The 25868-nt window shown below is 46.4% G+C and overlaps 4 protein-coding genes across 4 annotated transcripts in view; 1 reads left to right on the top strand and 3 right to left on the bottom strand.

Moving 5' to 3' along the window:
* Nucleotides 1-353, bottom strand: part of fads6 (fatty acid desaturase 6) — a 7182-nt gene extending 6829 nt beyond the window's left edge. Inside the window, exon 1 of the mRNA XM_079757028.1 lies at nt 1-353. This exon is cut by the window's left edge and continues 134 nt beyond it. Coding sequence (XP_079613154.1) covers nt 1-161 — 161 coding nt within the window. The 5' untranslated portion in view covers nt 162-353.
* Nucleotides 354-2504: 2151 nt separating this feature from the next.
* Nucleotides 2505-7320, bottom strand: ush1gb (Usher syndrome 1Gb (autosomal recessive); the record flags this gene model as incomplete). The annotated part of the gene is made up of 3 exons (XM_079756463.1): nt 2505-3341; nt 3835-4288; nt 7157-7320. The coding sequence occupies 3 exons, from the start codon at nt 7318-7320 to the stop codon at nt 2505-2507; spliced, it is 1455 nt and encodes a 484-aa protein (XP_079612589.1).
* Nucleotides 7321-8455: 1135 nt separating this feature from the next.
* LOC307090744 (proton channel OTOP3-like) lies at nt 8456-11777 on the top strand (the record flags this gene model as incomplete). Its single annotated transcript, XM_079757507.1, has 7 exons — nt 8456-8959; nt 9323-9459; nt 9591-9649; nt 10152-10309; nt 10546-11240; nt 11328-11504; nt 11607-11777. The coding sequence occupies exons 1-7, from the start codon at nt 8566-8568 to the stop codon at nt 11775-11777; spliced, it is 1791 nt and encodes a 596-aa protein (XP_079613633.1). The 5' UTR covers nt 8456-8565.
* Nucleotides 11778-12694: 917 nt separating this feature from the next.
* Nucleotides 12695-25438, bottom strand: hid1b (HID1 domain containing b). Its single transcript, XM_079756425.1, has 19 exons — nt 25267-25438; nt 24069-24218; nt 22987-23157; nt 21574-21696; nt 19807-19913; nt 19209-19322; nt 18369-18600; nt 18085-18141; nt 17852-17992; nt 17139-17229; nt 16826-16977; nt 16443-16521; nt 16043-16207; nt 15523-15750; nt 15090-15238; nt 14674-14754; nt 14442-14533; nt 13942-14100; nt 12695-13496 (listed from the first exon to the last, which is right to left on the bottom strand). Exons 1-19 carry the CDS (start codon nt 25330-25332, stop codon nt 13433-13435), a joined length of 2421 nt encoding a protein of 806 aa, XP_079612551.1. The 5' UTR covers nt 25333-25438; the 3' UTR covers nt 12695-13432.
* Nucleotides 25439-25868: the final 430 nt, after the last annotated feature.

The raw sequence follows: 25868 nt of genomic DNA on the forward strand, positions 1-25868 counted from the left end.
CCTCCCTTCTCTCCCTTGGCCTCCGCTCCTTCCATCCCTCCATGGCTCACCGCTGTCCAGTTCCGCAGGGAGAGGTGCTCAGCTTCCCCCCATTTGACAGTGCTGTGCTTTCCACCGTCCGTCCGGCCGGCTTCCCTCCATTCCTCCGGTACTCTCTGCATGGCTGTGTGTCACCTTATAATCTTGACTGATGGCGGTGGTGGTGACTGTGCAGTCGGGGAGTCCACAGGTCAGGTTAACATTGCGAAAGTCCTGTTCGCCTGCAAATAATCGGACGCTCAGCCCCCTTTACTGCTTCTCAAGCGCTCTGGTCCCTCCTCTTCTCTCTGTGTTTATCCTGCTCAGAATGCGCTCTCCCTCTCCCTCTAACTCCCTCTATCTTCCTGTCCCTCTTTCTCCCTTTCCCCCTCTCCCCCTTTCTCTCTACCTCTCTCTCTTCATCTCTCTCCTTGTTAGTTCCTTACTGCTGTTGTTCTGCTTGAAGCATCCATCCCTCTCCCACAGCCATGCGTTGGAACACATCTGAAAGGGATTCTGGCCAGCGCACGCAAAGAGTTTCATTCAGGGAGCCATGCAAAACAGACCTCTCTCTCTCTCTCTCTCTGTCCCTCCCCCTCTCTCTTTCACTATCGCTCCAATGCATCGGTTCTCATGCATTGTGCATGGCCCTCCCTCCTTTCCCCTTGCATCTCTGTAACCTTGGCAAACATCCTGAGTAAGAGGGGACTTGGTGTGTCTGTGTGTGTGTGTGTGTGTGTGCGTGCGTGCAAGTGCCTGTGTGTGCACACATGTGTGTGTGCGTGAGTGTGTGTTGTTGTCATTGGAGGGTCGCGATTCCTCAGCATCTGCTCATTGCATTATTATTGGTGGCTTTTTACAAGAGGAGTCAGGTCTGTACAGAGAGGGGAGGAGTCAGGTCTGCACAGAGAGGGGAGGAGTCAGGTCTGCACAGAGAGGGGAGGAGTCAGGTCTGCACAGAGAGGGGATGAATCAGGTCTGCACAGAGAGGGTAGGAGTCAGGTCTGTACAGAGAGGGGAGGAGTCAGGTCTGCACAGAGAGGGGAGGAGTCAGGTCTGCACAGAGAGGGTAGGAGTCAGGTCTGTACAGAGAGGGGAGGAGTCAGGTCTGCACAGAGAGGGGAGGAGTCAGGTCTGTACAGTGAGGGGAGGAGTCAGGTCTGCACAGAGAGGGGAGGAGTCAGGTCTGTACAGAGAGGGGAGGAGTCAGGTCTATTCAAAGGAGAGGTGGCAGGTCTGCATAGAGAGGCGAGGAGTCAGGTCTTTATTCAGAGGGGAGGAGTCAGAGAGGGGTTCAGACAGGGTGTAGGAGGAGCATGAGCAGTGTGTAAGTATGTACACATGCAGCCAGTATTCTTGGCATGCTGCCAATAAATGCAGCCTGGAATGTATGGTCTACCCCCTTAATGGAGAGGATAACACTCACACACAAACACACCCACACAAACACATAAATGCACACACACACAAGCACACACACACAAATACACACACACACACACACACACACACACACACACACGCACACAAACCACAAATTCACATAAACACCACACATGAACATTAACAGAAAAACGCAAAGAAACCTGATTGACAGGTCAGAGCAGGACAAAAACAGGTACAAAGAACACCTAGACACACACACTGTGGCACCATCATTTCAACATTTCATTGTATTTATTTATGCTATGTCTACAGCTATATAGCGACAGAGTGACTGTATTTGCATTACAAATAATCTATTATCCGTCGTCGACGTCGAAATGTCATGCGTACATGCATTCCTTCAGGTGTTAAAGGAGCTCTTTCACTGTAACGCTACACCTGTTTGAAACCCAAGATAAGGGTGTTATCTGGACCATGCTGCGAGCGCCATGACCCCGTGGCAACCACGCATTGTTGGGGCGCCACGGAGACGCTCGAGCTGTTTTCATTGGTCCTAAATAAGGAGCTACTTGGTATGCATCTGCATTCGACCACATCCACAACTCACGTTAAACAATTATGAAAATATGAAAACTGTACAAAGTGTGGTAAACAACGGCGTATGTGTTTATAAATGTACAAATGTTAGCTTAATGAAATACATTCATAAACAAATAATAGACAAAATAAATATATATTTTTTAAATGAATTGGACCACTTTTTCGTGTCAGCTAAACAATTCCAAAATGTCCAACAAAGATTACAATCCAAATTTGATGCAATTTTACAAACAATCATCACCATTTCAATATGGCATTTAGATTTTACCAAAGATAAAAGATAAATAAAGGCATAGCAATTATGTTTCTAATGCTATGGTACAAACAACCACTAGATGGCCCTACTTATCTCTATAGTATTGTTACACTGGTCAAAGGTGGAATTTCAGCCAGCTGACACAGTGTGCTTTATAAGAATGATTTTTTCACAAAATAACTACGAGTCCTGTGACAATTCATGTGTTCATATGGCATGTGTTCACACAACCTGCACTGACACCTCAGAGCTCTGTGTCTCCGATGGCCTCGGGCTCACTCAGAGTGTCCACGCGTCTCCTGCAGGCGTCCAGCAGCTTCTTCCTGGGTCCCAGGGGGACGTGGATGCTGTTCAGGTCGTGGTCCGAGCACAGCAGCAGGGCCTGCAGGTCGATCTTCTCCCTCCTGAACACGGAGACCAACTCGCCGAGGCTCTGGGAGGCCAGGAACGTCTCCAGTGGGCTGTTCTCGGGCTCCATCTCGTCGTCCAGCTCCAAGTCCTCGTCCTCCCAGGGCAGCTCCTGCAGGTTCCGTTCCTGCAGGCTCAAGGCGCTGCCGATGCTGACCTCGTCCAGGCTGGGCGACCGCAGCGGCAGGCGGCCCCTCAGGCGCACATTCGGCGCCCTTCCGACCGGCTCGCTGTCCGCCACGCTCCCTTCGTCCCGCGGGCCAACGTCGAACATCCCGCCGCTGAGGTAGTTCCTCCTGAACACCATGGTGCCCAGCCCCGGCCGGGTGAAGAGCGAGTCGCGGCCCGAGTCGGCGCTCACCTCGGAGGAGGCGGCCTCGTGGAGCCCCGGGTCGCTGATGGCGCGGGAGACGGTGTCGGCGTAGTCGTCCATCATGTTGTCGTGGACGCCGCGGGAGAACATCTCGCGGAGGTTGTGCCGCGAGCGCTCCCGGGGGCCGGCGTACGTCCCCTGCTTGAGGAACATGACGTCGCTGCCCATCTGGAGGCCGGCGAGCGATCGCACGCTCTTGCGGCCGTCCTCGTAGATCTTGAACGTGCCGTCCCCCTGCTTCTTCTTCTCCAGCTTCTTCTGGATCTTGGCCTTGCCCTTGGCGGTGGAGTGCAGCGTGGCCTGCTGAGAAGGAGGGGAACAGCTCAAAAGATGCACACACGTCTATTCATAATGTTGAAGCACTAAACTAAAGGCTTGTATCCCATGTCACAAATTATGGATAGACATAAGATACTATTCTAGACATTGTGCTGTGAATGGATCCGGAAAACAGTGTCTTGAAGGGCTCACGTCATGCCACCAGATGCGGGTGTGATTAGCTGGTACAAGCCGTTTGAAAATCCTTCCTTCCCTGTGCCACAGGGACATCACAAGTGGACGTGTCCACATAGATGTACGCTGGATAGAAATCTACCAGCCTACCCAGTGGACCGTAGCAAACGTTGCTCATCTATCCTTCATATATCTGGGTGGACACGCCCACTTCTGATGTCACTATGGCACAGGGAAGGGATGATTTTCAAACGGCTTGCACCAGCTAATCACACCCACACCTGGGTGGCATGGCGTGAGCCCTTTGATGCAGCCCGTGCAGCCACGTGCGCACGCTCACCTGTGAGTACGGCACATTGGAGGTGACGGTGTTGCATCGGGTGCTGCTGCTGGTGGTGTAGCTGTTGAAGCTGATGGCGTCCGAGTTGTCCACGGTCGCCACCGCCGCCGACGCCTCCTTCATGAACCTCTTCTCCATGCGCTCGTGGTGCTTCCTCTGCAGCTGGGCGCAGTCCTTGATGCGGCGCTCGGCGGCGCGGAACGCCCGGTCCTTCAGCTTGGACACCAGCTTGGCGTTGAGGCCGATCTGCTTGGCAGCGATGGAGTCCAGGTAGCGCACGCACTCCATGTGGCTCTTGGCGGCCGCCATGTCCAGGGGCGTGTGGTAGTCGTTGTCCAGGCACCACACGTTGGCGCCGAACACCACCAGGAAGGACAGGCAGCTGTGGTGGCCGTTGGCGGCGGCCAGGTGCAGCGGCGTGTTGCCCCACATGTCGCACTTGTCGGGGTCCCCTCTGGGGAAGGGGGGGGGGGGGGGGGGGGGGAAGGGAAAGTTTGATAAAATTTTTCACAACAATTGCATTTTTTAGCAAATTATTGATCGACAGGGTTAAGCCAACGATCACTCCTGTATGTTACGTAGTAGACGTGAGGTGAAAACAGGTGAAGTGTCATTATTAAGAAATAATGACATTAATTCTATTCATCTTGGCATTCTTGGCAATGCAAAACATATTCTTCAATTTTGGTGACCTTTAGCACTTCTGAAAACAACGTACTAAATGCTGAGTGCAATATTTTATTTTTATACCATGCCGTAAGTTCTTCATTTTATGAATTATTAAAACTCAGGTCGGTGCAGGTTAAACATGACAGAGGTGTCCGTGCATTATTCATCTCACACACTCACACACGACTCCTTTTCTAGTGCAGACGCCCCAGAGATCTGAACACACATGGTGAGGTCACCGCCTGTGCCCGCTTCTACCCTCACTGACATTCCCGTCTGTAAACTCACACCCAGGCAACAAAGCAACAAGGACAATAACATAGACCTGTGGTCGGAACTGCCCATCGATGTATGGGTTAGATTTTTCTCTCTCTCTGGCCTCTTTTTTCATCTGGATAGAAAGAGCCAGTTTGTCCTTTAGCATGCAGTGTAAAAGATGTGCACGAGATGAATTCCTGTAAGACATCCACCAAGAACCAGACGAGCATCAAATGAACCAATAACAATTTATAACAACCCTTTCTATCAAAAGCTGCATCAGACTTAGATGTGATCCTACTGGCCACAAATCTATATCTGAATAACAAGCAAACATTTACCTTCTCCGACTGCTGCAAAACTGAGCCACGGTTGGTTATATATTCATCCTGACCTCGTTAACCCCCCAGTTCTTCTGAGGCTGTTTTGAGGATGGACGTAAACCATGCATCATCATGACCTTTTCCTCTCGCCCAATACTCCCTCTCTGTCTGCTTGGATGCACAACCCTCGAGACTCTCTACTCTACACTCTACTACAGAGCCCCCTTCTGCATCCCACGCCTTATAAAGCTGTCACTTGGGACTGACGCTTGTTTTGAGTGTGTGTGTGTGTGTGCGTGTGTGTGTGTGTGTGTGTTTGCATGCTTGTGTGTGTGTGTGTGTGTGTTTGCATGCTTGTGTGTGTGTGATGTTTATGTGTGCATATGTGTGAGTGTGTATGTGTGTATGTTTGTGTGTGTGTGTGTGTGGGGGGGGCCTCTCAGCTGAAGCAATCTGCTTATTAAAAAAGACGCAGTAAATACTATACCTTTTGAAAGCTTGCTCTGTCTGCTCCTTAAACCTTTAACAAAAGACATGGGACCTTGTGCACAATGGGTATGGTAGTAGCGGCCCCTGGTCTGAATATAGGCTTACAGATCAGAATCTGCTTCTGAATTAGCTGCACCTTGCTCCAGGTAATGGGCCTAGTCATACCACACAGGTGCTCTGCGATACACAGCTATCGTTGTAGCACTTGCTAATTAGAGGGAGATTTGTGTTGTGATGGGCTCGCAGTGTTTTCAGTGAAACCAAATAATGCCCAGTAGATGTTATCACTGTATGCCTGTTAGCTCACAATAACATCAAGGCACGGTGGGGGGGGGGGCTTAACTCATTGTCCTGGGGACAATGAGTGGGTCTTGGGACCACAGCGGGTCTTGGGACACCGCTGTGGTAACTGAATAGGATTTAGCCTGTGTAATCTTGGTGTAATAATAAATAAAAAAAATGTCACTAAGATAAGTTGATTTTTATAAAGCCCAGACTGGAAAACAAGAAAAAAACAAGAGTCTATAACCATTTCTGAAAATGTTTGTCTGTGTCTGTGTGTTTGGAACAGAGAGAGAAAGGGAGAAAGTACATTTGTGTGTGTATTTGTATGTGAGTGTTTGAGAGAGAACGACAGAAAGATAGATATCTCTCTTTCTGTCGTTCTCTCTCAAACACAAACACACACATACTATATAGTACGTGGGTGTATGTATGTGTTTGAGAGAGACAGAAAGAGAAGTAGTACATGTGTTTATGTTTGTGTCTGTGTGTTGTGTGTGTGTTTGAGAGGGAGAAGGAAAGAAATAAAGTATGTGTGTTTATGTGTGTATGTCTGTTTGTGTGTGTGTGTGTGTGTGTGTGTGTGTGTGTGTGTTTGATTTGTGCATTGGATTTGACGATTAGGGAGGCTATCCCGTTATCCCTGACCTTTCTGTGTAATCAGGCTGTTACTATACATGCTGCCACTGCGGAGCCCCACACACAGCACTGATTAGAAGAGATGCTGGGACCAGACCAGCATCACAGCAGATGTGACTCCACCACACCCCATTACATCAATGCATTTTATGGAGGTTTAAGAGGTTGCTGCAGGATTTTTCACAAGGTGTCAGAACGGATGTGGCAATAAGAAAGACGAATCTGAAATGATCAAAATAAACGGATGTGTATTTGCAATTCTCTAGTTTCCACCTTTCTCATTGGTGCCTGGAAGTCACTCTACTGGAATAAGCACGAGGTTGGTATAGTAAGGCCTAGGCCTTCATTAATATCTCTTCAACAAGATTGTTAAAAAACAACGCCTTTAAAGATCAAAATCCATGATAATGACGTCACAAGTATAGTTTAAATAACACTTTCGTTATTTTGCATAATCTTCACATTGACTTTCACTTAATCCCTTAAAGCACTCACTTTAATTTGGATACATCACATAGTGAACTTTCAAACCCTCCCTCACCCGCGCGCCTCGAGCACCTGTCCCATCTCTACCCCCATGCCAACACAACAACGATGCTGTGTTTCCCAAGCACCTCGTCGGCCTACAAAGAGTAAAAGAGTTACAGGTGGTGAACGCCTACCCTCTTCCCACGATGAGCCGCAGAGCGCCGATGTTGCCGTGGTAGGCAGCCCATAAGGTGGGTGTCATTCCGTCCTCATCCGGCGCGTTCAGCTCCTTCCGTGTGGCCTCCTTCAGGACGTCCAGGTAGCCGTCCCGGGCCGCCCGGTGGTACCGGTCGTTCATCGCGCCCCGGGCTACGGGCTAAGGGCCCGACGTCTTCAGTCTCACTTCAAGGCCATGAGAAGTGGGTCGAGTGGTTGCTATTCTTGAGCATATTGTTTGAGATCGCACGCTGTCCGCACGGCCATGGTTAGACTGGTGTTGGGAGATAGGGAGAGAGAGGGGGGCGGAGGGGGGGTTGCTGGTTGCTACGGGACGCAGAAGTCGTGTGGTTGTCAAGGAGAGGCGTGGTTTGAGACATGTAAACGCCCACTTATCTGTGATGAGTGTTGAGGATCGGATGGATGGAAGCGAATACAATAAAGTATTAAAACACAATAAAGTTTATATCCAAAGGCCTTCGAATAATTCAATTGAGTAAGAAAGCACTATGTAGGCCTATACACAGAGTATAGTCAGATATTTGGATTAATTAAGATGCGGATTTGTTATAAACATGAAATTAAAATGCAACGAATATCTATAGTTTATACTATAGTATTATAATACATTGAATATGCCTGTCACATTTTCTTTCGACACTAAAGGTCGCTATCTCACCGTAGCGAAGTGTACTACTTTCATTATCTGAGCCTGTCTATCTTTGTTCCTAAGAGCTGACCTGTGATCAGCTCACCGGAGAATATCTGCAGCGTGGGCAGCAGCAGATAAGGAGCTGATACCCTGACCTCAGGGGACCAATCAGATCCAGACTGTACTCAACTACTGAACTCAGGGGACCACAGCAGAGCATACAACTGTTTCAGACATATAAAGAAGTTATTCCACCGTTACTACCTTCCAACACACACTTATTACATGAGCATCCGCGTTGTTAACTAGTGTGTTGGACAAAAATAAGGACGGCATTTTAAAGTTGCGTCCTGCAAATGTAGTAGGGTAATAAAGCCGCTAATCACTGTTGTTTGATAACGCAGTTCTAGTTCAAACATGAGAACGTCAGCAGGTTACTTAAGCTCAGGTTTGTTTGTAAAGGTGTGGGTCCTTTCGAATGCAATGGTGTGTGACTGTGGTGTGACACACCTTGACCGAAACAACCCTATACGAAAAAAAAAGAAAAAAAAAGAGAAAAGGGCTTCATCTGAAGTGCGTGTCGAGCTAATGTTTCATGCAGTAGGTGTATTTGCGTATGAGCGCATTAGATAAAAACACCTAAAAGCGAAGGAAACCGCAAAGGAAATGCTGCAAAAGACATAGAACCGATTAAATTAAAGCAGAAAGTAAACACACTCCAAAACGAGGACCAGCATGGCGGCAGACCAGGTGGACGGGTCCAGGCCCTGGGAATCAGAGAAGCGGTGGGGAGTAGCAGAAGAGGAACCAAGGAACCAGGAGCTAAACTCTGACCACAGCACCCAAGAAAACGTCCAGGAACTGGACCAGGTGGACCCGGTGTGGGCGCCCAGCAACAGGCGCCTGCTCTCTGGATTCGTGGGTCTGAACGTGGTGCTGCTGGGGGCGGCACTTGTGACCGGTCGGGCTTTCAACCCCACGGGCATCAGCCACCAGGAGTCCGAGGTGTATGTGCTGGTGCTGATGGGCTGCAGCTTGGCCTGGATGATGTGGTATCTGCTCTGGGCCCGGAAGAAGCCCGGCATCTCCCCGCACAAAGATCACCACGCCGGGGGTCTAACTGTCACTGGTGAGCCCCCCTGGGCCATAGCTGGCTGGAGATATTTATACAATTAATATTGTAATATATGGGTACATTTGAGCTAGATTAACATCATGAGTCAGATAAATAATAGTTTTACTATTGTAATATATCGGTACACTTGAGATAAATTAATGTCATATAATTAATACATTTCATATTGTAATATTTAACTTAATTTCAGTTGGATTAACATGAGATGGGCTTTGTTAATGAGCTATTTAATACTTTTAGTATTATAGTATAGACATTTAACGTAAGATTTACTTAATTAATCCCAGGTGGGATTGTAATAATACAAATGCAATCAGATGTTGTAGTGATTAAGAATATGATTTTGTCTCCATTCAGTTGTCCTCATGCTTTTCGCCGCCTTCAGTCTCCTCCTCCATCTGTTCAGGATGGGATATTTTATTATCATGAGCGACTGCAAGCCGCCAGCTCAGGTGCTGTCCCCGTTTATTGAGGCTCCCTTCCTCGGGCTCCAGGTAATTCATCACGTGACCATCACTGTTTCACTATTGCCCATTTATTGGCCTATTTCCTAATGCTTATCATTAGGCAGTTAACCGCCTCCACGGATACGCCAATCCAAATTGATCTCTGATTTATTTTTCAGACGTATTTACTCTGGGCTCACTCCAAAGACTGCATTCACAAACACAAAATCCTAACTAGGTACAGCCATCACTATGATCTTGTTTTCATATTAACAACTAAATAGTCTTCACATATGACATACAATAATCTTGCTTTTTCCTTCCTTCTTTCTCTTTCTTTGCTCTTTCTCTTTCTTTATTCCCCTCTCCCTACATTCCTCCTTTTACCCACCTTACATTCCTTCCTTCTTTCCTTCCTCCCCCTCCCTCCCTTCATCCCTCACTTCCTTCATTCTTTTTACCTTCCTTCCTCCGACCCTCTTTCCTTTCCTTCCTTTTTTCCTTCCTTCCTTCCTTTCCTCCTTCCTTCCTTCCTTCCTTCCTTCCTTCCTCCTTCTCCCCTTCCCTCCCTTCATCCCTCACTTCTTCCATCCCTCCATCCCTTCATCCCTCACTTCTTCCATCCCTCCCTCCCTCCCTCTCTCGCGCCCTCCCTTCCTCTCCCCTCCCTCCCTTCCTCCCTCACTTCTTTCCTCCCTCCCTCCCTCCCTCCCTCCCCCCTCCCGCCCCTACCCAAACAGGTCTGGGCTGATGGTCATTCTGTGTGCCGACCTGTTGTTGTGGCTCAACGCCGTGACGGAGGACACCATCCATCAGGAGATCGAGTTAGAGAAGGAGAAGGGCTTTTATTTCGGCGGCGCAAACTTGTCAGAGAGCAGAGAGACCTACGACGGAGCAGGTGCAGATCTGGGAATGCAAAACACAAACACGCACGCACGCACAAATCGACCCACGCACATACACACGCACACACGCACTGTGTTTGTTTGTCAACATTCACACAGAAACACAGACACACACAGACACACACACATAATCCCACATAATCACAAACACACACAGACACACAAAACCAAGCATCCATTTGCAACGGCACCGTTTTTCCTGTTCTAATTATTCCCGGCTCCTCCCCAGGGCTGGGCAACGCCTCCCATTGCCAGTGCAGCGCCAGCGCCGCCTGCCTGGTCTTCAGGAAGGGCTACGAGGTGCTGTACCCCTTCAACATGGAGTACTACCTGATGGCCGGCTGCATGCTCTACGTCATGTGGAAGAACGTGGGCCGCCAAATGGAGCCCGCCCACCAGCCCCACCGGCCCACCGCCCAGAGGCTGACCATGCGCATCGTGTACCAGGGAGGGGTGCTGTTGGGCCCTCTGCTGGGGCTGTTTGTGCTGCTGGCCGGGGTGGCCGTCTTCGTCCTCTACCAGGTGTGGGTGGGTCAAGCCCAGCTCCGTCTCACCGCCTTCCTCCTCTTCTACGGCTACCACCTGGCCGTTATGCCGCTCATGTCCGCGTGCTGCCTGGTGGGCATGCTGGTCCACAAGCTGGAGAGGAGGGCCGTGGAGGAGAGCCACAACCCCACCCGGAGCCTGGACGTGGCGCTCCTGGTGGGGGCCGCCCTGGGCCAACTGGCGCTCTCCTACTTCTCTCTGGTGGCGGCCCTGGAGACGGGCGACCTGAGCCCCCTGGGGAGCCTGGACCTCTCCTACTCCCTCCTCAGCCTGTTGGAGCTCATGCTGCAGAACATCTTCATCATAGAGGGGCTCCACCGACACCCGAGTCTGAGCCGGGCGCGCAAGATCCGAAAGGAGCGGAATAGTATATTTAAGGTATGTCGGCCGGTTATGCTGCTGTGACGCCTGCCGTGATTTTCGTATTATGAATCGTGAATATGTTGGCGCCATTTGCCGTTTCAGCTGAGAAAGAAGGTCACTGCGGGATCACCTGAGGGACGGAAGCCAGACGTCTCTTTACTGACGAGAACCCCAACAACACCAGCACCCCCTGCTGGCCAAGCGGAGGATAGAACTAACACCTGGACAAAGAGGGCCACACAAGAGATCTGCGCTTTCCTCATCTTTGCCAATATCATGGTAACCAAACCAGCTGTGTTTTCTGCTTCAAACAGGATATTATTTTCTTTATAATTCCAATAAATTGTATGAAATTATAAAATTTTGTTCCATGTTCTCCAGCTTTGGATCATACCGGCGTTCGGAGTGCACCCCTCGTTTGAGAACGGAATGGGGAAGAAGTTCTTTGGTTTCACGGCCTGGTTTGTGTTGGTGAACCTGGGCCAGCCCCTCGATGTATTTTACCGCATGCACTCGGTCGGAGCGCTGATGGAGCTGTTCCTCGCTGCCTGACGGAGGGAGGCTGTAGCCAGGTGTAACCGTGTTAACATTTATCTTAGTCTTTGTTGTAGAACTCAACACAGAGGCCTAATGTGGGCCTAACTATTCAATTATTCAAAAGTCAAGTACTTTAAAATAAAGAGAAAGACATTATGACTGTTATAGAACTCAATACAGTGGCATAATGTAGGCCTAACTATTCAATTATTCCAAAGTCATCAAGTGCTTTTAAATAAAGAGAAAGACCTATGATTAACAGATGCTCAAATGCATAACAGCCCTCCCACTTAACGCTCCTCCCGGCTTCTCTGTTTTTGCATCCAACCCTAACCCTTGTGCCCCGGCCCTTTAAGTATCTGGGGGCCCTGGAAACTGGCCCCGTTGCCCATATGGTTAAGACGGACCTGGCTATGGCATACTGTAGACGGGCTTCAGGGACCGAGGGTTCCTGATCGCTGAGCCAATGGTTTAAAGAATAATTAAACAATTCAATTTAGAGTTAGATAGAATAGAGTTTTGTTTTGTGAAATGAGTCGTTGAGGATGTACATGTATATAAATGTTTAATATCAGAACAATTTATCTACAGATCCATTTTTACTTTTTCCATGACAATATTTCTGTAGATTGTAGGTAGTATTTTCTGTCTATGGATCAAGGTGCTTTCCATTTCAATGAACTTCCTCGTTGTACAGATACTAAGTTTGGCCAACTGGAGATCTATGGGTTTGGCCAATTTCGGATTGGCTCAATCTGAATAGTATTTCAGTTCAATATGAACTGTGAAACAAGCAGGATGTTTCATTTTAAGGGCAATAGACATCCAAAAAATGAATATTCATTTAAAAACACATGAATGAATTAATAAAGGTTTACAAAATCAGCCATAGTGAAATATGTATTTTTTATTGTCATATCTCCCATCAGAAAACACTTTGTAATTTTAATCTATTTATTATAATATAATTATTCTATAAAATATTTATTTATGGACATGCACATCATCATGTAATCCAAAAGATACGAACATAGCTAACATGACAGACTACAATACGCATGATATATACACAACACTAGGCATGAGTTACTTGATGTATTATCATACAATTCCATTGTGCTAATTTGCCTTTCATTTCACCTAGCCCAGTGTCATTTTCTCATAAAAGGTTTTGTGAAAATACAGGCATCTTTTGTCAGTGATAATACATCCAAGGATTTAGAATTCTAAGCAGTTCAAACAACAAAGGGCTTCAAAAAATGACAAATTAATATGAATGAGCAAGTAGGCCCCTTCGTTCTTCATAACAAGATCAGATGTTTCAACCCACTGTGTGGTTCAATAATAATTACCAACATTATTAATATCGCAGGAGCCTTAGACAGATGTGGTTCTAAAGAACCACATCTTGGGAAAACTGAACGAAATGTTTCTAGATTTATTTCTGTGATACCGGGACATCTAGTGGAATGTGGTAGGAAATCTCAGTTTGAAAATAGACTATAGAAAAAAAGTGGCTGCTTGTTTTGTTCAGATAAACAAAATTAATTGTACACGGTCGATGATCCAGTTAAAAGATGGTAAGGAAGTGGCACGACGCCATCCCTGGCCCGATGACGATGAGGACAGTTCTGCCATCTACTGGATCTCCTTGACCTCTTCTGGATCCACTAGATCCTCTGAATCTCAAAGAGTCTCACGTCTGTGTCGTACCAGACTGGGGGATCCACGTTACTATGGCAACGAGGGACCAGAGAGAAGATACAAAGATCAATTAGAAAAAGAAAAGAGGACAAACAGACCATGATGACAACCAAAATGAAATCTCAATTGCTAATGTGAGGCCTGGAACTATTTACATAGGAACCTGAAGCCAAAAGCACACCACCATGTCGAGTAACCAAATACAATGCAAATTTGTGTTTTTTGCATAAAAAAAATACAGCGTGCAAAAAGCAGCAGCCCCACTAAAGTCACCTTTAAAGTGAGTTTTAATCCATAAAAACAAAACTATTTTATGTCTTTTTTTGGGTGAAAAGTGAAGAAAAAGCTGCTTTTTGTGTGCTTAAGATCCAATACGATTGGTGTGTCTGTGTTGTGGTTTATATCAGATTCACCGATTTGACATGGGGTCCTTCCTGAGGAATCTATAAGTTTATAAAAAGGACCGCTCCCTCACCGTAGGTAGATGACCCCCCACATGTAGGTGCGGAACCACATGGTGGTGCTGGCGTTGGCCTGGTACTTCCTGATCAGGATGGGGTGGGGCACCGGCAGCAGGCCCACCAGTGTCCCGTGCTGGAGGAACTTCAGGATTTCAGACTCGTCGGTCAGGCCCCTGAGGGTCAAGACAGACGGGCAGACGGGCAGACGGGCCGACGGGCAGACAGACAGACAGACAGACAGACAGACAGACAGACAGACAGACGGGCAGACGGGCAGACGGGCAGACGGGCAGACAGACAGACATACAGACAGACCGAAAGAGAGACAGATAGACAGACAGACAGACAGACAGACGGGCAGACAGACAGACAGACAGAAAGACAGACACAAGGGCCCTCAGTAACACTTACAAGTTTTGACTACCATTGTTTTACATGAATGAATTGAGCATTAGTAAAGGCCCCCGTTGATCTGGGTGGTGTTCGTGGTGGTGGTGGTGGAGGAGGCTCTTACTTGTCTATGCAGATCTTCTCCACCTGGGGAACCAGTACTTGTAGCAGGCGCATGATGGTCTGCAGAGGCAGCTTGGCTTTCCACAACAACACCTGGGAACACCAGTGTGAGGAGAGTACAACGGTTACGTCTTTCTTGTTCAGAGTGGCCCAGAGACTAGACTGGGAACAATGAAGTATGATAAAAAAAGATAGAAACTGCTGCAAGATGGTGAGAAAGCAAGGTGTCCTACCCAGTCTGGGGTCGCCCTCCACACTGCGGAGGCAGAGGCCGTGCTGGACAACCGACTTCGCCCCGACTCCGACTGAACAGCCTTTGAAGAAATTGGCGGGAATGTTACATTTTCTTTCAAAAATTCTGGAATCTGGAGGGTAAAGCGGGCAGCCAACTCCCGAAGAAGAAGATATTTTGAGCAAAAACCTGGTTAAAACTAAATGCGGTTTCGGATTGGTCACTTGACACTCAACGAAAAAGACGTTTGGTGAGGGAATACGTTGGTACGTTTTCTATGTGGTTTCTGTGTGATCACATAATTATCGACATTATTAATAATCCGACCTCACAACATTTATATTCCAACAAGTACGCTGCCCCCTTGAGGTTCAGTAAGGGTATGAAGAGGTCCTTCATCCAAGTGGCTCCCAGTACCTCGTGGTCGTGCTCAGAGTTGGACTCTGTGTCGCTGGCTCCTGCAACAGCGCTGGTGTCTGCGGTGGTCTGGGTGGAGGTCCTATTCTTCAGGGTCACCATGGTGCCGTCCACACTCACCTGGGACTTCTCCGTCAGCTTGTCGATGGCTAGGAGTGAGCACACGGACACACACAGACACAGACACAGACACAGACACAGACACAGACACATGCACACACACACACACACACACACACACACACACACACACACACACACACACACACACAAAGTTAAACTTTGCATCTTTGTTTCTTGGATGCCCTAGGGGCGAGGGTGTTCAACTCCCAGCTGAAAGGTTCTGGGTTCGATCCCTCATGTTGAAAAAAAACCCGCTATATAAATGCAATTCATTATAAATGTGATTAACTCTGAGGGTAAAACCACGGACCTGGGGTGGCCTCCAGGCTGGCCTTCAGGGTGCCGGGCTCGGCGGGTGCGGCAGGCCTGGAGCCCTCCATGGCCTCCCGCTCGGTGGAGCCGGAGCGGCTGATGGCCGGGGGGCTCTTCCTGTTTCGCTGCAGGGCCTTCTGGATGGCTGCCGTGTCCGTGGGCAGGTTGGCCAGCTGGTGGAAGATGCTCCGCTTGCGTATGACGGCGTACACCAGGTTGAAGTTACCTGTCAGAGCCCAAGAACGGGAAGGAGATGGGACGTTGCGGGCGATAGAGACGGGGACAATATGGACAAATAAATTAGAATGAAATTTCAAATCGTGAACTTCCGATATATTTACAGAAATTTTGGGAAGAAAATATTTCCAATCTTTTTTTGTTTTGCGAAAGCCGACGATGGGAAGGAGTTCATTGAGTCGGGGACAATATTGCATTTCTTTTTTATTTAAGATTGGGAAATTCTAAACCAGGAATGTCCAATATTTCTTTAAGTTGAGCTCAGCTTTTGGGGCCCTCACCGTCAAACTGGTACTGGATGATGTTGTTAAAGACCTCCAGCAGGAAGAAGACCAGGTGGTGGTTTTGTGCCGAGGTGAAGAGGAACCAGGGGGTGGAGAAGGCCTCTAGAAGGTGGAGCAGTTTGTTGGCCGCCACCATGGACAGGCTCTTCAGATAGGGTGAAACTGTGGACAGCAAGCGGGGGCAAGTCAATCAGTTGAAATCCAATGAGCCTCAAATGACTCACTTGGCCCCACAGTGACCTGATCAGCTAGAAACGCTTTTAGATTAAAATCGCATCAGAGTACAACACGACTGACCATATTCATAACTAAACACAGCAACCCCATGAGAGTTATATATATATATATATATATATATATATATATAATTTTTATTAATATTAATTGGGGCACTCACCATTCACTATGATTGTGAGCAGGCAGTCGTACAGGGGCTGAAGCCGCTGGTGTCCACTGGTGATGATCTTGTGGAAGATCTAGGCAGAGTTCACCAAAGGTTTAACTCCAAGAAGGTTAGCGATATGTAATTGTGTTACAATAACAATTCTATCCATAATTTATATTATAATTATAATAATATTACTTTTGACTTCATATTAATGCATTGATACATGCTCTTTTGTTTGATATGGGACATTGTATGAAAAACATATCCTGATTGAATCACATTCTGGTTCCAGTAATTCCACAGTCACGTCAAAGTATAAGCACTAGTGGTTTTCCCCCGATCACTTCCCTCTCATACCTCAGAAATTCTCCCTAACCCTGAGGATCACTCACCACGATGAGCAGGTCGGCGTGGGAGCCCGTGAACACGGGGATGTCCATGGGAACCCGCACCAGGTAGGGCTTGTTCAGCCGCACCCCAAAGTTCCTCTCTCCGCTCAGCAGCAGCAAAATGAACACACCAATGTGCATGAGGCCCAGGCGCGCTGCTTACACACACACATGGCCATGAAATGCACACACAACCACATGCAACCACATAGACGGTCATGACACACACACACACATACACACAGTACAAGTACATATGGGCTTACAACAAACAATTGTGCATTGTGGTAAAGAGTGCAGTGAAAGTTTGACTCACATTGATCGGCCCTGGCATCGTTTAAATAAAACAATATGGGGACCAGCATATCCAAAACATCACTGCTTTTCAGCACAAAGAACAGGAATTTCTGACATATCCAAAACAGACAGACAGACAAAAAAACACATGGTTAGCACAACGAATGAATCAGATATATTCTTTGATTAATTTTGCCCTTTTCATGTAAATGGTTGAACAGCTCATTTAGAAGATATTACTGTTGTTCGATACTGAGCAGACTTCATAAAGAAATACATTGACGTGCCCATAATTCTAGAGCGTGCCATTTGATTATGTGGAAATCGGAAATTCCCAAAGGATTTGCATCAACATGTTAAGTTTGATTTCCTCTGAATTTTCGAAATCGCCACAAGCGATGATATATGCGTCACTGAGACCTCTTCCAGGCGGTAAACATCCACTGCACAGATTCCAACTTGAAAGTATGTTAACCACAGTAGGCACAAACACACACTAGCTATGTCCCTATGGCTGTAGACGTTGTACAAACATCAACTATTAACACTGGAAATTGCCAAAAGCAAACGCCCTTTAAACTACAGTTGCGTGTACTCTTGATCAAACGTGTCCCTTACTAAATGGTATCTTTACACACACACACGCACACGCACACACACGCACACACACACACACACACGCACACACACACACACACACACACACACACACACACACACACACACACACACCTTGTTGAAGTCACAAAGTTTCCAGAAGAGGGTGAGGAGTTCCTGGTGGAATTGGATCTTCTTGGTGGAGTGGGGCAGGTAGGTCTGGGCCAGCGGGTTGTTCAGCAGCCTGGCAATGCCCTTCAGGATGAAGCCAAAGTCCTGAGAAAACAAGGCAAAGGCCCCCGTTAACCCAGGTTTCCTCTCTACTGGCCACAGGGCATTGTTTCTGCTGCTGCCATGTGTTGTCTCACCTCTTCTCTGTGGATCCTGGATAAGTAATTCACAAAGAGATTCTCGGGTCCCGAAGGCTGCAGAGACAAAATAACAAAGACTGCTTTTTAGTACTGTGATTATGGGATGATTTTACTTTTGTCTTTCGCAGTTTACGGTTAAGGCTGAGTGCAGTGAATGGACAAAATAACAAAGACAGCATTTTAGAATTCTGATTATCGGATGATTTTACATGCGCGAGTTATAGTTAAGTTATGGGGGGGAGGGTCAAATGTTAGGCTGGAACTTCATCACCACCACATACCTCGTGGTCGTCGGGGGCGAAGGGGGAGCCGGGGGTCTCAAGTTGGTCCAGAGAGGTGCCGGCGGCGGGGTCCACCTCGTGCTCCAGGGTCACCACCAGGATCTGCACGGCCAGCTCCACCAGCTGCTCCCGCTGGTCCCAGAACAGCAGGTGGTTGTAGGGGATGCCGTAGCCCACCGGGTCATAGGCACACACCACGTTGAGCAGCGACGTGAACAGGGGCAGCGCGTGTCTGAGAGAAAGGGGGGTCGGGCGAAGGGAGACGCTGCAGGTTGAAATGGGACGTCGCCGAGCCATGTTATTGCTGTTAAGATTCAAGGAGTGTCCCAGGCAGGATAATGGGGCAGCACGATAGAGAGATGAGGAAGGTCTGGGGTTTCAACGTGGCAGATTTATTAGCAGTCTTCTGCAAGAAGCTGAGGAACCGTCTCTTCAGAAGGCACATACACATTGCATAAACAAATGAATGAGTATTCCCGGCATAAATGGGATCAGTGATAATCCCTTTGGATGGAGGCGTTGGCTAAATGCCGTAATATAACGCTATGGAGATACGTCAATGAATCACATATATATTTATATATATATATAATTGTTCAATCTAAAAACTTTTTTCAGCTTTTAATTTGATACATCTAATATATTTGCTCAAAAAAGTCACCAAAAAAAAGTAAGCTATAGATGTTAGAAAAAGCACGACACTGAAGACACTGACATTTAAATATTTGTGTGCATAAAGCTATAAGGGCCCAGAGAGAAAGGGACCAGACTTCCCTCCATCCCTTTCACCATTTTAAAACCCTTTCCCGTGTGGTTCGGTGGAGCTCGCGGCCGGGGTACCTGTCGTCTGTGGAACAGAAGAAGGAGACCCAGGGATTCCTGCTGTCTGAGGTGGAGGGCGAGAGGTACATGGCCTCTGAGAAACAGGTGAGCAGCAGCTTCAGCAGCTCGGCCCTGAGCGCCAAACAGAGCGCGGAGTGAAACATCAGTTTCTTCAAATGAAAAACAAACCCTGAAACAACATGTTTTTGAGGAAATGGTATGTAGGAGGTAGTAATGATTGTAGTGAAATAGATCGATCCAGGTCAAAATATTTGTCCTAAATGCCAACATGGTTTTAAGAAGAAGGATATGATGTACCTATGGACTCAAATTGCCCTCTATGGGGTTAGACGAATGCTATTGCATGCGTTAAATGTAACTGTCATTTTTGGGTTGCCAGGTTACGTCAATCAAATGACCTGGCTACGTCCTCGTAAATCTGATGTAGTGAATGGAGACAGCAAAAGCCTGAAAAGCAATAAAGCACCGCCCCTCAATGAATAAACAAAGTGTCTCCCAGAAGTGTGCCTGATGGCTTTTTTCTTTATACTGATAGTGGGCGGGGACTAGCTCAAACAGGGTGTTTGGTTATCCAATGAGAGCAGAGAGAGCCTACCTGTTGAGGTCATGGAGGTAGTTGTGGGGTGGGGACTGAGCGAAGCCCACTCCAGCCTCCCAGATGTATTCACAGCTGTCCATGGACTGGATGTCCTCAGTAGACTCCTGTACAGGTCATGGTATTCTCCACATTAGCATAGTTTACATTTCTTCAAATAAACAAACAGAAAGAAATGAATATGCAACTCCCTTTTGACCATAATTGGCACATTATGAAAGTTATTTTATATTATTTTTTATTATTATTATGTCAAATGTCCTATCAATAATCAAACATCACAGAGGACAGCTTTGTGATGGGGGAGCAGCATGCTGTTGGCTGGCACATATAAAAATAGATAAACAGCATTTCCCTTCATTAACATACAAGCTAACACACATACTTAGAATGTATATTCTAAATACAAATATAAATACATTGATAAATGGCTGTACATAACCAATCCAAAACCAAAGCGTCAAGTACAAAAATAAAGTACAGAAGAAGACCGCTATAGTGAGAAGTCCAGAGAGCTCCCATGCCATGTGAATGAAGGAGGTGCAGAGCACTTGACTTGGCACGTACATATACGACACCTCTGTAGAGATAACTCCTGGGATGCTATCGCTAAGCATTTGGCTACTGTGCCACTGGAACTCTAGAAGAGTCAAAGCCAATGCCACCATGCAGAAAGCACACCCCTTCATTTGGGCAAATCCTGACTTACAGGTATAACATTTGACGGTTCGGTTTTGATCCGTGTACCTGTGTGTACCTGTGTGTGTACTTGTGTGTGTGTGTGTGTGTGTGCGTGCTAATAGTGCATGTTTATCAAGCCCTTGAAGCAATAACGGGGACAAGAAAAACAGCCACTGGGCATTTCCCTCCCACTATGACAAGCCTCATTGAATGTGGCATTTCCTTGGGGTGGCTGTGTTGCTTGAGTGTGTGTGTGTGTGTGTGTGTGTGTGTGTGTGTGTGTGTGTGTGTGTGTGTGTGTGTGTGTGTGTGTGTGTGTGTGTGTGTGTGTGTGTGTGTGTGTGTGTGTGTGTGTGTGTGTGTGTGTGTGTGTGTGCTTGTGTGAGTTGGGTCAAATGGAAGCCGGCAGCAACTACAACACGCAGGTGTTTGCTCAGCGTGAATTAGACGTGTTCACCCTCTCCTCCTCAGCCCAGTTAACAAACACAGGCCCGGCAGCCACTCCCACACATCGGGGGTGTACAGTCACTGATTAACTGTGGTGGAAGGCTGCCTAACAAGGTGGGGTTTGTGAACGGGGGGAGAGAACATTACTCACGGGTGTTAATCGCAGCAGAGGAGCTCACCAGCTGCTGCAGATCTCAATGACAAGCTCACACAGAATGGTTTGCTTGCCAGCTCTGTCCCTTGGGGTCAGACGTGGGTGTGATGCTTATTCCACAGACAGTATCAACCAAGTAGACTATTACTGTCTCATTTTATCAAAAAAGTAATCTGTAACCTCATGACTAATGCTTCCAAGGTGTTACGTTTATTTGAACGTTTACTCCCCTTATATGTATCACCAACTGGATGGGATAGTTGGAGTTAACATGACCTCAACACATTGAATGCTATTGCACTCAATGATTCTGTTTTTACAAATCGGTGGGCGTGAGCCAGACTAGCTGACTGTAGCCGTGTCAGCTAACGGGCATCCTTTAAATGAACAAATAAACCCAGCAGGGGGACTTCTGAGAAGCTGCTGGCGGTTGCCATGCAGACAGACGGTGTGACAGACGGACAGCCGAGGACAGATGGACTCACAGGGCCGTCCTTCTTGTGGCCTCGGACCGTGAAGTCCGGACAGAAGAGCAGGTCAGCGATGGCCATCAGGAGCGACTCTGCCAGGGGCCTCGCATCGTCCGAGTCATCGTCCGGGTCCAAACGCTGGAAGAGAGAAAGAAAATACAAATATGAAATTATAATTTCTCTGAGTTATGGATTTATGAGGAATGGAATTGGTAGGTCACCCGACTGTTTTTGTTATAAAAAATGTCTCATTGTTATACAAGTTAAACAAGTTTCATATCCAAAAAACATCAAGGCTAATATCAAACATTTGATACTCAACACTACATAAAAAATGATTCCCCATTTTCCATTCCAGTCTTTCACATTTCCCCTCATTCTGGCACTTTAATCAGGAGTAAATCAATACCTGCTTAATTCAAGAGGGGAAAATGGGAGGGAAGAGGGGGGATACAATATAGGCAGTGTTTGGATCAGTCTCTGCTGTAGACCAGGTAACCAGAGAACCATGTAGCGCAGCAGCAGCCAGCATTAGGGAGAAGGAAAAAAGGTTGAAATCCAGTCCTCTGCACTGGCCTTGTTGTACCCTATGTATACACACTATATAGTGGAACCCCTGTTCCCCAGGGGCAACACAGACACTGGCCAGCCAGCTGTGGGAACTGGGAGGTGGAGACGGAGGGTTTGAAGCTGGTCAATGAGGATATTCTTAAAAGGCCAGCTTAGATGTGTAGAAACTTAAGAGGAGGCTGACAGATTTTTGAGTTTGATTTTTTTTTATGGGTTCTTGTATTATCCCCTGCATTCTGAGGTGGTTAGGAATAATGGATTGATTTGAAGATCGAAAAAATGCACACAGTATAGATAATTACAATGTGTATGACTTTTAAAACTAACTCAGAGAGGCCGTCTCTGGATAATTGTTTGCATGACTGTGCCATAGATGGAGACAATTGCTATTTGATTTAAGAAATCTTTTGGGAAATAAAAGAAATTTGAAGTAGTATAGCACTCCTATGCTACAATAAAAAAGTAAGTTATTTGCAGATTTCTTTCCCCTTAAAAGACCATCATAGAACTAAAGTGGGTTCTAATCACACCAGTATAATGCGGAGCTTACACATTCTCATCATCACAATAACAACTGTTGCAACGCACAAACTTAACAGCACGATGATAGACTGTAGCTTTGGTTTTCGTACATTTTCTCAGTTGTGGCTGATTTCGAAGATAGTGGAGACCAAGGCAACAGGAGTAAAATAGCAGTTCTCCCACTCTTGCCACTGGAACCACAACCCCTGCACCAGCAACTAATTTACAGACACCAGCTCCTAGTGTGTGTATCTGCCTCTTTTACAGCGCTGACGAGTGATAGCATAACCATGATGACGACGACGATGATGATGATGACGATTAAGAACATCTCACCCCGGCTCTTCCAGCTCCGGGCACGTTGGACCAGAAGAAGCCCCTCCAGTCGGCGTCCTCGAAGATGTAGGGGAGGATGCGTGTCAGCAGGCGTGTGCAGTTCAGAACGATCTGCCTCTCTTTGTCTGAAGGACAGCCCGAGTCGGCTCCCTGGACCAGCCTCTCCACCGCCTCGGAGACGCAGCACACGGACACACGCACTCAGTATGAGCCACGCTTTTGGCGGCTGGAGGGAGAATTCTATCGGGTCTCATCAAGAGGAGGAGGAATGGTTTCAATGACGTCTTAACTATGGTCTTCCAACAATGACATACGGCAATGATAAGAAGGGGTTGCCTTGGCTTTTATTACCACTACTCCTTCAGCGATTACAGTACAATGTACAAATCAAGCTCCATTGAAGAGCATAAAAGTTATTGTTGGGGAAACTCCAGCTAATAGCAATAAAAAAGATAATGTGAACCCCAAAGATTGATCATTTGGGGATCTTGATAATCACATGTGAAGTTGAATTATATTTCTGTGAAGGACGGATGTGCGGTAGTCAATATCTTTCCATAATTTACCAACCTAATTCATCCAAAAAGTTTTAAAACAATTAATTTTAACTTAATTGTTTTGTTTAGTTAATTCAGTTGCACTTTGGTGTACAGTGACCTGAATCGAATACAGCAAAACTAAGTGAATGAAGTGCATTCAACAATATACTCCTTACGTCTGCTCCTCTTGTTCCAACAGCTCTACTCCCAATCCAATTAAAGGCCATTTGTATCGGTTACATGTTCTCTGACCCTTAAAAAGACCCCAGGCTGGGAATAACAAACACACTTGCATTCTTTGTGCTCTGACTGTAACCAAGGTGGACTCTCTACATCCTGTCTACACCATCACAAGCCAAGACTGGAGTTGTAAAGCACATTTTGGAAACCATGCTAACTCTAGCTATGTGCATTTCATTACAAGTGGAATACAAAGACAGAATCTATACTGTATAAATAGGAAAATATAAATAAAAACTTGTTTTTTAATTAATTTGGGCTGATTTGAGAGAACTGAGGAAGACTCATCTTATCTTATATCACCTTATAGCAGAGAGTTGCCAGGTTGGACGGGGATTCCTCTCTGACAGCCCGGATCTCCGCTGCAGGCACCAAAGCAAAGGCATCCTGGATGGAAATGGCGGTGTCGGCCCAGAACTGGTCCCAGAACGCATCGTCTGAAGCCTCTACGGGCTGAAGGACAGGACGGCACATGTCATACTGTGATGTGTGTGCATTCAAAATCAAATGTTGTGCATTGTATGGATGTATGGATGGATGTATGGATGGATGTATGGATGGATGGATAGATGGATGTTTGTATGTAGTGTAGGCTAGGAGGGTTGTTGTGTCTACTCTGTCCTATAGCCGAAAGGTACTGGGTTTGATCCCCAATGTCTGTGACGTACCTGTATGCACCATGAAGCACGATGCCATCTACCTGCTAGTTAATGAGATGTATTCGAATTCACTTTAGGTTGTTTTGGATAAACGTCATAGTAAAACTGGCACGATCTTCTTTAATGAAAGAGGAATATTATACACTACAACCATTACTCAAGTCAATACATAATTAGTGTTGCAGGTTAATAGCAGCAGTCCTTTTATCAAATAATTTCACATTTATTCTTAGTTTTCAATCTGTCTTTTGGGAATGCATGAATTATTTAATGCATTATCAGATTCATGAGGGCGTATATTATCTAAGGAAAGGCATGCGAAATTTGTGGGATTTGGGAAATTGATATATTTTAATGACGTGGAAATCCGTGACATATGCAATGATGCATAGCAATGAATCGAGATGGTGTTGATCGCGTTCCGGTTCAACCCAACGGTCCACCTAAAAGGATCTGCTCAAAGCAGGGATCGGGAATATGTTTGAAACTTCAATTGATGAAGAATATTTATGTATGTCAAACTGTCGTTTAGCGATTGAACTTAGTCTAGAACATGACGATACATTTTGTGATCTCCAAAACCCTTTTTTCGATAAATATCGCATCAATCGCAGCTAAAACTCAAACAATCTTAGTCTAAATAAAAAGTAAATACATAGCTTTTTTCAAACAGCTTCCGCCCGTCATTACCAAAATAGTTATTTAACGTTTTATCATGTTAAATTCTAATGATGTGTCGTAAAAACTAAAAAGTAGGCTACCATCTGGAACTCGAAATTAAACTCCATGTCAGAAGAATAAACAACACACGCAGTCAAAGTAAGAGCAGCCTCAAAACAAACCTGTGTTTTGGTGGTCAATTGTATCACTGCCTTTCTAAAGTGAAGTTTCGAGTCAGCGTTTCCCATTTTTTTCCAGAAAGTCCTGCAGCCGCAAGTGCGTCTGCTGCCTGTTAACAGAACAGTGACGCTCAGCCAGCGACCGTCTCCCGCATCCACCTGACAGCTGCTCCCACGGCCCGCCAGCTCCCTACTGAGCAGGATGCGACACCAGGCCACTTCCGGGATCTAAAAGTACATATTTGCTCTCAATTAGTCGTCATTTCTTTCTCGCTGGAGCTGACGTGAACATTTAACCTTCGCCGCATTAACCATCTCGATTATACTGGTCGTTATTATCATTATCATCGCCATTCTCCTCCTCCTCCTCAGCAGCATCATCATCATTCTCCTCATTATCAACAACAACAACAAAAACATCAGCAAAAACAACGACAATGTCATCACCAACAATGTAATATAATACATAGATAAATTATATGTTTTATTTCATACATTTTTATACGATTTGTACGATTATTAGACCTAGAAAAATAACAATAGTGACACCAAGTGAATTAAATGTAGACTTGGATACATTGCTTGCAAAATATGAGCTTTACATG

Source organism: Pollachius pollachius (genome assembly GCF_949987615.1).
Source record: "Pollachius pollachius genome assembly, chromosome: 19".
NCBI classification, from domain to species: domain Eukaryota; kingdom Metazoa; phylum Chordata; class Actinopteri; order Gadiformes; family Gadidae; genus Pollachius; species Pollachius pollachius.